The sequence below is a fragment of the Arachis ipaensis genome, chromosome B02 (genome assembly GCF_000816755.2).
Source record: "Arachis ipaensis cultivar K30076 chromosome B02, Araip1.1, whole genome shotgun sequence".
NCBI lineage: Eukaryota > Viridiplantae > Streptophyta > Magnoliopsida > Fabales > Fabaceae > Arachis > Arachis ipaensis.
Genome location: NC_029786.2, coordinates 74,055,088 through 74,067,234, shown reverse-complemented (window position 1 = coordinate 74,067,234; position 12,147 = coordinate 74,055,088). Strand labels below are relative to the sequence as shown.

Below are 12,147 nucleotides of genomic sequence, written 5' to 3'. Positions count from 1 at the left end.
GGGAAGAAGATGAAGCTCTGTTGTTATTGCAAACATACAACAAACTGTATATACAAAACAATAAAAATATACACCCCGAAGAGAAATAAAAGATAGGTGAAGTGGATCACCAGTTCAAAAACATTAATTCGGACAATATTTTGCAAAAACACCGATATGATTCATGATAGCAACACTATGCTGTTATTTGATCCATGTAACCAATGTCACCTAACTAGATAAGCCTTAATTTTTTTGTCAAAAAAAAAAAAAGATAAGCCTTAATTTAAATACTTGTCATTAAATTTGATTTTGGCATGCAACTTTTGCATAGGAACCCGATAATATTATCAGGTAGTTAAACTTATGGTTTCATTTAAGAGCATTGTCAATATATAGTCATACACTACGATGCCAGCAGCTAAAGTTGGCTTTCTCATCCACTACTTGAATGATCATGTAGGTGGAAAACTTTGTGCGTACAAGTGCATTTAAATGAAACTCAAAACATAGGTGTCTATTGATAAGGAACTAGAAAGTCAGGTATCATGTGATATGCCTAAACAAATTTCAATAATGTACCCATATCAAACTTACAGCTTTTTCCTCTCTCCATTTCTCTTAACAAAATGGATTCAGCTTATAAAAAAGTTTTACCCTTTATATCCAACATGTTTTATCATTTGAGAACTAACTATCTTTGACAGTCACTACGGTGTCCAAATGTTGTGTAATGCTCATCTAACAATAAATTTAAGAGTTATTTAGATAATAGTTTACTCAGTCGTCCAATCAAATTGTACTTTTCGATGATCATTCATACGCACATTCAATATAAAAAATAGTTATTTTTACTAATAATTTTTCACTAATAGCGCATCAAAATTAAATTTTAATTTTAATTGGATAACATTGTAAAATTTAAGTATATCAAAATTGAATAAGAAAAATGTTTCCAACTCAAACGATAAACGGTCCGGGGATACTTCATTACTTCTAATTCTTTGATAAACGACAATGAAAGTACACAAAACGCAAGCAAGAAAACAAATAAATAAAGATAAGAGAAGGAAGAGTGACCAGTTAGGGGTTCAGCGGCTTCAGAAACAGAGCATTTGACGGTCCTGCAAGAAGCGGCGTTTCTAGAAACAAGTCTGAGGCGAGGATTGGTGGACGCAGAAGAAGAAGAAGAAGATAAGGGAAGACCAAGAAGCTGGTTAGAGGCGAATAGAGAAGAAGAGAAAGAAGATGTCTTTGGAAGTGTAGAAGTGAAAAAACAGTTATGAGCAGTTGTTGTTAGTGAAATCTTCTCCATGGCAGCCACACTCCCTCACTGGCTCACTCTCTTCGTTGAAGACTTGAAGTCCACTCGCGGAGAAAGGAACGACAGAGAGAAGAGTGGGGAAGTGATGAGATGAGTGTGTGTGTGTGGGGGGCTGTGAATTGGTTTTGAAGTATGAGCAGGTCCGAAAAGAGAAGAGAATATTGGTGGCGGAGGAGAGGATACCGATAGTGTGGGAAATAGCCAATTGGATTTCAACTTCATTGCATGCCTCCCAAGGGCCAAGGCCTACCTTTCTCCACATCATCCAACATGCCTACCCAACATCAGCTAATGGCTAATACTAATCAATTTCTTCCCTAATGAATTGAAGTACCAACCCCATCAGATAATTAATAGAGACTTCAGCTAATTCTTATTTAAATTGTATGTTATTATTAAAAAAAATGTAAATATTTTTTTAGTAATTGAATGTTTTATTTTATAAATATTAGATATTTTTTTTATTTGTTAGAATTTGTGAGTTAGAATTTTTTTTCAAGAGATTGTAAATTTTTTTTTGTAATTAAATGTTTTTTTTATAAAAAGAAACATACACATTATAAATTTCAATACATTTCTTATTAAAGAAAAAAATGAAGAACAGTGGTAGAGGACACGACGCGATGAAAGACAATAACGTGAGGACAGGGCACGACGTGATACAGGATGGCGACGAGAGGGAGGATGTGTCTGCTGCGGTGCAATGGAGGAGTGCAATGCGAGGGTGGGGGCACAGTGTGATGGGCGACAACGATGTGATAGGAAACAGGAGGCAAATAAAGGAGTGTGACATGATGGCGGAGCGCAGTACGATAGGCGACACTAACGTGATAGGGGGCGGGAGGCAAACGTCAACAGCGGCAGATGTCAACAACGCGATGGACGGAAGGAAAAATGAAAGAGAGAGGATGAGAACGTGTATAGTGAGTGATTTATGGTTTAGGATTGTACGAGGTGGATATAGAAAGAGTACAAAACTTAAATTTTTAAATTTTAAAATAAGATTTATGAGAGAGTTAGTTAACTTAGCTTATATGAGAGTTGACTCCTATACTTTTTCTTAAAACATTAAACATATAGATTAAGATTAGCTAAAGCGCTATTGATATGTGTGCCCTAGCACACAAGGCTATTAATAAAAAACAAGTTTATATATAAAAAAAGTAAACCTTAAAATAGTAATTCAAAAATTTATATAGTCCACAAAAATAATCTTAAAGGATATTTTTTTTTGGTGACTAATCTTAAAGGATATAAACCATAAATAAACACAACCTTTAAAAGATTTTAAAATGTGATAAAATTAAAAAAAAATCATATTTTTATAAGTGACAAATGAATTATCATAAAAATATTTTATAAATTCGATTTCAAGATTTCTATTTCAATTTTTTAAAAAAAAATTGGATCATTCAAAAAAGAAAACAATTAAAAAAATGACTTGACCTAAAATGACCAAATTTTAAAGATAAAAGAGTCTTAATTTTCTAATAATGCTCATAAAAAAAAATAAAAATCAAAACCCTAAAAAATTTTTTAGAATATATATTTATTATTATTTTATTTTTTTAAAAATATTAAAAGAGATAATATTTTGGAGGTAAGCCTCAAAGTGGTCCTTGAAGTTACCCTCGAACCTCATAGTGATCCCTGAACTTAAAAATTTGTCATAATCGTCCCTGAAGTTGCACTCCAGTAGTCAGAGTCGTCCTTCCGGCCAATTTCTTCCAGCTGGCGCAACTGGAAAGCTGACCTGGAGTCGTTGGTGACACGCTGGCAGCACAGAAACGACGCCATATTTGGGGTGGCGCCAAAATGAGGTAAAACGACGTCGTTTTATGCTAAAAACTCCCTCCCTCACTCAACGTTACACTAACGTATCGTCTTCCACTCTCAAAACACAAACACGACATAAAGCAGAGGTCTCTTTTTCTCCGCTACCCTCATCACTGGCGTCAGTACGATTGCAGTTACCGGAGCGTATTTCAGTGGAGAACCTAAGCTCCAGAGGATCGCCTTCATCATCTACATCAGACAGAGAGTTGTGAAGGCTGGTTTCTCTGAAATAGGTACGTAAAAAAAGATATAAATATGTGGTAAAGCTCTATTTTTTTGAAATTTGTTGTTAATTTAATATTTACAAGGGGCAAAAACGTTTTCTTCGAGTGTTTTGTGTCGGAATGCATGCTTGTGTTTTGGGATACTTGCTAGGATTTGATCAGAAGTAGGTTTCTTAGTGGTTAGGCCAACAAGATTATATACTGACTAAGGGTTTTTGTTAATATGGAAACTTATTTTTTATGTCTAAGAGTATGCTGCAGTTACAGTTTTAGTTTTGGAGTTAGTAAGTTGGTAATGTGGTTGAAGTTAGTGAGGCTGATATAACAAAAATATTTTTGAAATTGTAGATGGGTGATGATTTGATTATCGTCATATTTCACCATGGAGGATCATTCATCACAGATGTTGATGGAGGTATGACTTATAATGGTGGAGAGGTTTCTGAGTTGCCAGGAGTTGGTACAGACAAACTCGATGTTTTCTTTGTCCGAGACTACCACAAGAATCTTTGATATGACAAGGTGTCTCAAACATGGTGGCTGGTGCCTAATAGGCCTTTGCAAATGGTCTAAGGGCTATAACAGATGACAAGGAGCTCTTGGAGATGTGTTACCTTGCTCAGCAGAACAAGGGGGTTATTCATGTGTACTACGAACATGGAGTCTTGGAACCTTTGTACATTGAGGAAGCATAGCCAGTCTCATCTAAAGGCAAGGAGCTGATGATGATACATGACTTGATTCCTACCCCAAACCCCACCACCAATAATGGTGCCGAACCAATTCCTACCACAACAACATCTACTCCAACCTCTGCACCAAATGACACCACTATTCCCACCCAAAAACAGTCTCCACTACAAAGCTCCCACCTATTTCAATTTCTGTTAGTAAACCAGCAAAAAAAATACACCCCACCCCATTGCAACTCCTATGTCTAAGTCCAATCCACCCCCAAAAATAGTGGCTCAACCCAGTAAAACCAAGCCCAAAAACCCACCCAAAAAAATGTCTCAACCCACTGAAATTCCTAAACCATGGTCGAAATTGAAAGAGACCAAGAAGTCTGGTGTACCAAGGAGATGGTCTAAGAATGTAAAATCTGCAGCACCAGAAAAATATGGAAGGAGGCCACTGACAAGAGAAGCTGCTGGTGGAACTACTGCAAGACGTAATGGTAAGGGGAAATAACCCCAAACAGAATGTGTGGCATTGTCTAGCTCAGAGGATTCCTCAGATAGTCAAGCCAATGATGATAGAGAGGAGGATGAACCATATCGGCCTGGTGGTGATGAGGTGTCTAGTGAGAAAGACGTGGCTGTGGAGAGATCAGCANAGAAACCTACTAAACAAAAGAGGACTGTAATGGTTGAGGATGATGGTCCCGTGTGTGCTGACTCAGACTCTGAGGATGATGCACTTTTTTTTTGACCAATTCCTAAGTTCGGCTCAATGGGAGCATATCATGCTATCCAAGATGAAGGTTATGAGGAATCTGACGATGGAGACTCATGGCACTCAGAAGAAATGAAGACTCCTCCAAACTCTGAGGATGAGTTAGAGGAGGTTGATTCAGATGAGGTCTTCCCTGTGTTCAGAGATGGAGGTAGGTTTGGGGAGCTTAGACTTGCGGTTGGAATGACATTCACTACAAAGATGGAGTTCAAAGAGGCTGTGCGTGAATATTGTATACAAGAGGGTCGGAGAATTTGGTTTAAGAATAATGATAATGTAAGGATGAGAGCAGTGTGTAAGGATGAGAACTATGGCTGGCTTGTGTATGCTGCTAACATCACTGAGAACAATTATTGGCAGATCAAGATGTTCATGGATGACCACACTTGTGCAAGAAATACCAAAAACAGACTGGCTAATAGGAAGTGGCTAGCAAAAAAATTGGTGAAGAAGCTACGGAAATATCCTAATCTAAGACACTGTGAGGCTGCTCAGTATTTTAAGACAAAATGTGACTTGGATCTAAGCAAGTGTTCACTAACTAGGGCCTTAGGAGATGCCAGGGCTGTTGTGTATGGTGATGCTGCTGCCTAGTATGGGATGGTGAGGGATTATGAGCTCACACTGCTTAAGAGTAACCTAGGCTCCACTGTCACAGTTGGAGTTATCCCTCAGCCCAACCCAGATGATGAACCAATATTTGAGAAGATGTACATTTGCTTGGATGCGTGTAAGAAGGGATTTCTGGCTGGCTGCAGACCCTTCATAGACTTGGATGGAGCTTTTCTGAAGACCCAGCATGGTGGTCAGATCTCGTCTGCCATTGGGCAAGATGCAAAAAAGCACATGTCAAGACTTGGGAGATTATAAGCAAAACAAGCTCTGTTTCATATCAGATATGCTGAAGGTATGTTTTAGAAATCTATTTGTTGTTGTATAATTTGTATTGGCTGCTGTGAGAATAGAATGAACTGCTTATATATTCTGAACTGCTGTATATATAATGAACTACTGCTTGATGAACTGCTATATATATAATGAACTGATATGTATGTAAAGAACAGGGACCATTTTGATGTCACTTATAAAACTTAAGGGACCAATCTGATGCTCGATAACAAGTATTTCACCACTGTTTTCTTTTTTAAATTCAGGGCCTCATCCATGCTGTTAAGGAGGTTTTTCCAGGTGTCCATCATAGATTCTATGTGTGACATTTATAGAAGAACTTCAATAAGCAGTGAAAAGATCTCCAGCCAAGATGGATTCCTTGAGATTATCAAAAAGATTGAGAGGGTTAACAAGGATGCTTGGGAGTATTTGAACAAGTGACCTAGAGACTCTTGGAGCCGGGCTTTCTTCAGCAATGCACCTAAAATAGACAATATCTGCAACAATGCTTGTGAAGTCTTCAACTCAAGAATCAAGGAAGCTAGAGCCAAGCCTATCATTACACTCTTAGAAGAAGTCAGAATGTATGCAATGAGGGCCATCGCTAGGAACAAAGTGAAGCTTAGTTTGAACACTAGGATTCTACCACCTATACAGCGCAGCAGGTTAGAAAAGATAAGGAAGGAGTCAAAGAGTTGGGTCCCGATGTGGTCTGGTGACTCTGAATATGAAAAATTCGAGGTTCATGGGTGGCCAACTAACATGGTTGTTGATCTGGGAAAGAGGCTCTGCACATGTGGTTTTTGGCAATTGAGTGGTGATATACTTTTACAATGAGTTGCTTTGTTACTTTTTTTTGTATCTGGTGTTACTGTTGGCTTATTATTGGTAATCTTTGGTGTTGTGTTAATGTTATTTAGGGATGCCGTGTGTGCATGCTTGTGCTGCATTGGCAAGGGTTGGTAGAAGACCAGATGAGTTTTGTCATCAGTGGTTGACAATGGAAGCATATAATAACATATATGTCTTCCATATCAATCCAATTCCAGGTCAAGCCCTATGGGAAAAGTCACCTCATAACAGACCACAAGCACCAAAGTTTAGAAAGAAGCCAGGTCCACTTACAAAAAAAAGAAGAAAGGATGTAGATGAGAAGCCAAGTGGGAGCAAAAAGCAGAGGACCAAGATGAAAAGAATTTATCAAAAAGGTCACTGTCGTTATTGCGGTGAATCAGGACACACCAAGAGAAACTGTGCAAAGAGAGCTGCTAATGAGGATGTTGTTGTTGCTGCTGAGGCTGCTGCTATCCAACCCCCTGCTGCTAATGGTGGTGAAGCCACCCTTGTCCCACAACCCCCCACCAAAATTCAGCTTGAACTCAGTCAACCACCATTGTCACAAACCGATGACTCTCAATAGGTTCATAAAATTAAATGAAATTCAGGCTTATTATGTGCATGTTCTTATTCACTTTTACTAACTATTCTACATGTCTTCACTAATAGGTTTTGCCTTCTCCTGTGAGGCCACCAAAACTCCCTCCCAAAAGGAAGTCCTCTAAACAAGAAAAGGCAACCCCAAGAAGCAGCAATCAAGCAGCAACAACCCCACCTGCTACTACCCCACCAGCAACTAGTCAACCCACAACAAATCATCCATCTCATCCTATGCAAGGTGTATCACAGGGACCGTTACAAGGCTTGCTAACTTCAAGAAGTTTGTTCCCAATCCTGGATTCAGACACCTAGAAACAAAAAATGAAGACTAGGATTATTATGTTTAGGAGAAGATTATTTTGTTTAACTATTTTGATAAAGCAGTGTGCTTTCTGAATTTTGAACCCAACTGTTGAAAATTTTAGTGTTTAAAACTTGTGTTCTCAATATGTTGAGAACTTTTGATATACTTGTTGAATATTGCCCTGGCTTTGTAATGCTTATTTTGAATATATTTTCTGCATTATGAATATATGAATATGGATTATGACTTCATTGAACTTGAGCTGTGCCAATTTTTTTTTTGTTGTTCTCTGAAATTAAGATTAATTCCATTAGATGATTCCATTAGTAGTGTAGGAAAATTTATTTACATATAACTTCTTCTTTATTCAAATTCCAAATCATTCTTGCCCAATCATATGAAACAATTTAATCTGCATTTCTTTCAACCAAAAGGACAGGTACAAGTACATAAACAGAACAACATATGCATATCCCATGTCACTTATTTTTTGGATAAATACAATTAACTCTTTTGCCTATCCAACCTTAAGACAAGCACAACTGTAATCAGCAGCAGCAGCAGCATACATGCAAACACGAAGATTCAGACACCTAGAAACAAAAAATGAAGACTAGGATTATTATGTTTAGGAGAAGATTATTTTGTTTAACTATTTTGATAAAGCAGTGTGCTTTCTGAATTTTGAACCCAACTGTTGAAAATTTTAGTGTTTAAAACTTGTGTTCTCAATATGTTGAGAACTTTGATATACTTGTTGAATATTGCCCTGACTCTGTAATGCCTATTTTAAATATGTTTTCTGCATTATGAATATATGAATATGGATTATGACTTCATTGAACTTGAGCTGTGCCAATTTTTTTTTTGTTGTTCTCTGAAATTAAGATTAATTCCATTAGATGATTCCATTAGTAGTGTAGGAAAATTTATTTACATATAACTTCTTCTTTATTCAAATTCCAAATCATTCTTGCCCAATCATATGAAACAATTTAATCTGCATTTCTTTCAACCAAAAGGACAGGTACAAGTACATAAACAGAACAACATATGCATATCCCATGTCACTTATTTTTTGGATAAATACAATTAACTCTTTTGCCTATCCAACCTTAAGACAAGCACAACAACTGTAACCAGCAGCAGCAGCATACATGTAAACAGCAAAATCCCCCCCCCCCATTTTGAGAACTCTAACTTCAGACTCTAATCTTCCAAGCTTCCAAGCAATCTTCATCTTCCATTCTTCGTTGTCATTTGAAAAGCTTGTTCTACCATCACATGTTACCGCATCTTCTTCCAGAATTTTGTCCACCTACAGAAACAACCCACACCACCTCCTACCTGCAGTCTAAACCCAGGAAAGTCAATCAACCAAGTTTACATCCAGATTTACAACAAACAACAGCATCAAACACTTACATTGTAGTTTGGGCAACCCACGAACGGTCTCCCTGGATTAGAATCCATCACTGACCATCGCAACACTGGTCTCGACCCGCACGCACACCATTCTGGCATACGCGCATCTTTGTTTCTATTCGTTCTCCTCATGATGCTTCTAAATGATCGTGGGTTGTTGGAGCTCCCAACTGCGTTGCTCACGCTAGCCATAACATGTGGTTTTTGAAGATGGAGAAGACACTGAAGACTCACCCCTGGTGCGACGGAGAATAGAGGAGAACAGAGTGTGCGATGGAGAAGAGAGTCAATTGGGGGTTAGTGTTTTTAACCTAAAATTAGGGACCAAATTGAGTCAAAACAGTTTACGACGCCACGTCAGCTAGCCGTTGTGCTGCCAGCATGTCACCAACGACTCCAGGTCAGCTTTCCAGTTGCGCCAGCTGGAAGAAATTGGCCGGAAGGATGATTCTGACTACTGGAGTGCAACTTCAGGGACGATTACGACAAATTTTTAAGTTCAGGGATCACTATGAGGCTCGAGGGTAACTTCAGGGACTACTTTGAGACTTACCTCAATATTTTGTCATTGAATTTATGTTACTATGCTAGTAATTAAAAGGATATGGCTTTCTTCAATTGAATAAGAGGAACATGCAAATGCAACACATAAAAGGGCCTTTTTTTGAGGCACTCGGGAGTTCGTTCCCTCAGTTGCCCATGGTGAGGTCAGCTACAGGTGATTCAAAGGGTTGAAGCGGTAAAGCCTTTATCTTGGAAGAGCATTGCAGCTATATTTTCTGTGTGCTGGTTACAAAGGAGAGATCATTGTTCGGGATTGTTAGAGAATGTTTAGCTTCACAATTGTTTGCAGATAAATGGATTCTTTCTTAAATATTACTTCTGGTTTCATGCTCTGATTAACAACCACCCCCTGAATATGAATTTTCAAGTGTACCTTTTAATTTTTTATTTTTAAAATTTCTGTATTCATACATATATAATAATTATAATTATAATTGTTAAAAAAATGCAAATCGACAATACATAATTATTAAATTTAAGTCTATAATCCAACCATTCAGATAATCAACCATAACAAAATAAATTAACATAAGGTCATACAAAATTATAGCACATTCAACAAATTTAATTTGGTCGAATGATCAGTTCACTCGTCTGCATAAGCAAGTATCGGAGGCTCGAATCACGCCTTATACATGCAGTAACCCATTGGCTAGCTAGCGGTAGACTCTTAAATAGAGTTCAGATCTGCGAGAAATTCATCCTTGACCTGTTTTCTTGAAAAGTAAATTTTTAAGCTCTCAACCATTCTTCGAGCCTTTTAAACCTTTAAAAACCAAAATAAGAGTCTAGAGCCAGTGTAATTAAGGATAGAAGAGTTAGAAATGAGAACTAAAGAGATGAGTTGATGAAATTGAAAGAGAGGAACAAAGTGTGAAGTGATGTATGAAGAGAATGAATGTGATAATTGATTATGATGATGAATGATGATGATGATGATGAATGAGATTAAGCAAGATTAAATATGAATTAAAAAGAGATTGTAGACGATATTGTTAATGAGATTGATAATGAAATGATAATGAAATTGATGTTGAACATGATTCTGATTGTGATATACCTGTCAGGGTAGATGCAGTGGCATTGATCCACTTGCTCCAGGTTTAGTTTATGTCTCCTGGGATAGATACAGTGGCTCGCTCCCACTTGCTCCCGGTCGAAAATGATATGAGATTTGAGAAATTATCTGAGTTTCAGATTTTCCTGGGTAGATGCAGTGGGTCGGCTCCACTTGTTCCAAGTTGAGATCTAAGATTCTATTGACCCTTCGACGCAAGTTGTGACCGGGTACTTAAACTCTCTGAATTCCCTTAATGAGATGGATTGATTGAATGATAAATGATTATATATATGCATAGACTCTTGGGGATGCGCGCTTAGGGACTGTTCAGGATTTGCTACCGGACATGTCGGGTTGGCTTGATAAGCGACAGATGAGAGTCATCGGCCATAGGGCAGGCATACATCATTTGCATATATTTGATTTGTTTGAAATTTACTAATTGTATTAGTTTGCCTAATTGAATATGTTACATAAATAAATGCTACTTGCTCTATTTGAACCTACTTGTGTATTTCCTTGTCTGCATTGATTGTGTTTGCTTATCTGAGAGGCCCCTCATGCTGATGTCGATTGACGTTGAGGGCTAGTTTCTATTTTATTGGAGAGTGATAAAAGTATGAGGAATGTTGAGTTTGAATTAGAATCTGCTTATGATAGTTGCCAATTTATGGATTAGAGATAATTTAAGATGGATATGGAGTTTAAGATTGCTTAGTGAGTTCGTGTTGCCTTATGCAGTATCTATTTGGCACTTTTATCGTACTAGGAAGTAGGAACCCATGGGTCGGAGGTTCTCATTCCGTATATATCTCTTGTTTTTCAAATGCAGGTCCAGGTATTCAATAGTGAGCTGTGATTCATCTAAGAGATGGCGAAGATTTTTGTGACTCTGATTTACTTTTGTTTAGAATCTCTCCGTATTTATTTTGAAAAACTTATATGTATGTATTTATTTCTTTTGGAACTTGCCTATAGAGGTCATGATGTATATTTGGGAGAGGTAGAAAAATGCTATTGTCAAACTGATTTTATTACGGTAACCCTAGCCGGCCTAAACTTCGTAGGTCATGACTAGTGGCTATTTACTTATGCTTATATATATATATATATATATATATATATATCTTGTCTTTATTATGTTCTTCCTTAATTATTTATCTTATATCGCTATCGAATGCACTTTATCTTTCTTTTATCGATACGAGAGTATTTCCGATTCATGTTTTTATTTTACTCTTTTTTCAGACTTCTTGTTTAATACTTCTTTTGAACTATATATATGTATTATAAATCCACCTTGAGAGTCGTATCACCTTATTATCATTGACTTATAACTCGAGCATAAGGATTTGAATATTAAGATGTTACAAATACCAATATGATGAAACAAGATTCAAATTTCTCTTCCATCAAGTCTAATTCTTTGCTTGGATGTCCAACAAGAAAGCTATAGTAGAAGCAGGGTTTGAACTTGCACCAGAAATCTACCACACAATCCAAAGTGAAATTAGAAAAAGAGGGTGGAGGATCTTCTGTGCTAGTCTAGGAGTTCTATGCTAACATTCCTAGGGAAGGTCAAGGAGAACCCACCTACATGAGTTTTGTAAGGGATAAACCTGTGGATTTTGGACCAAGTGCTATCTAA

General features: G+C 37.3%; 1 protein-coding gene across 2 annotated transcripts in view; it reads right to left on the bottom strand.

The window, feature by feature from the left end:
- The window catches only part of LOC107625454 (putative elongation factor TypA-like SVR3, chloroplastic), a 9,385-nt gene extending 7,796 nt beyond the window's left edge, over positions 1-1,589 (bottom strand). Inside the window, exon 1 of one of the 2 annotated variants that reach the window (XM_021115953.1) lies at positions 1,060-1,589. In XM_021115953.1, coding sequence (XP_020971612.1) covers positions 1,060-1,294 — 235 coding nt within the window. In that variant the 5' untranslated portion in view covers positions 1,295-1,589. The remainder of the gene's footprint in view (positions 1-1,059) is intronic. The other variant, XM_016328088.2, reaches the window with a different exon arrangement.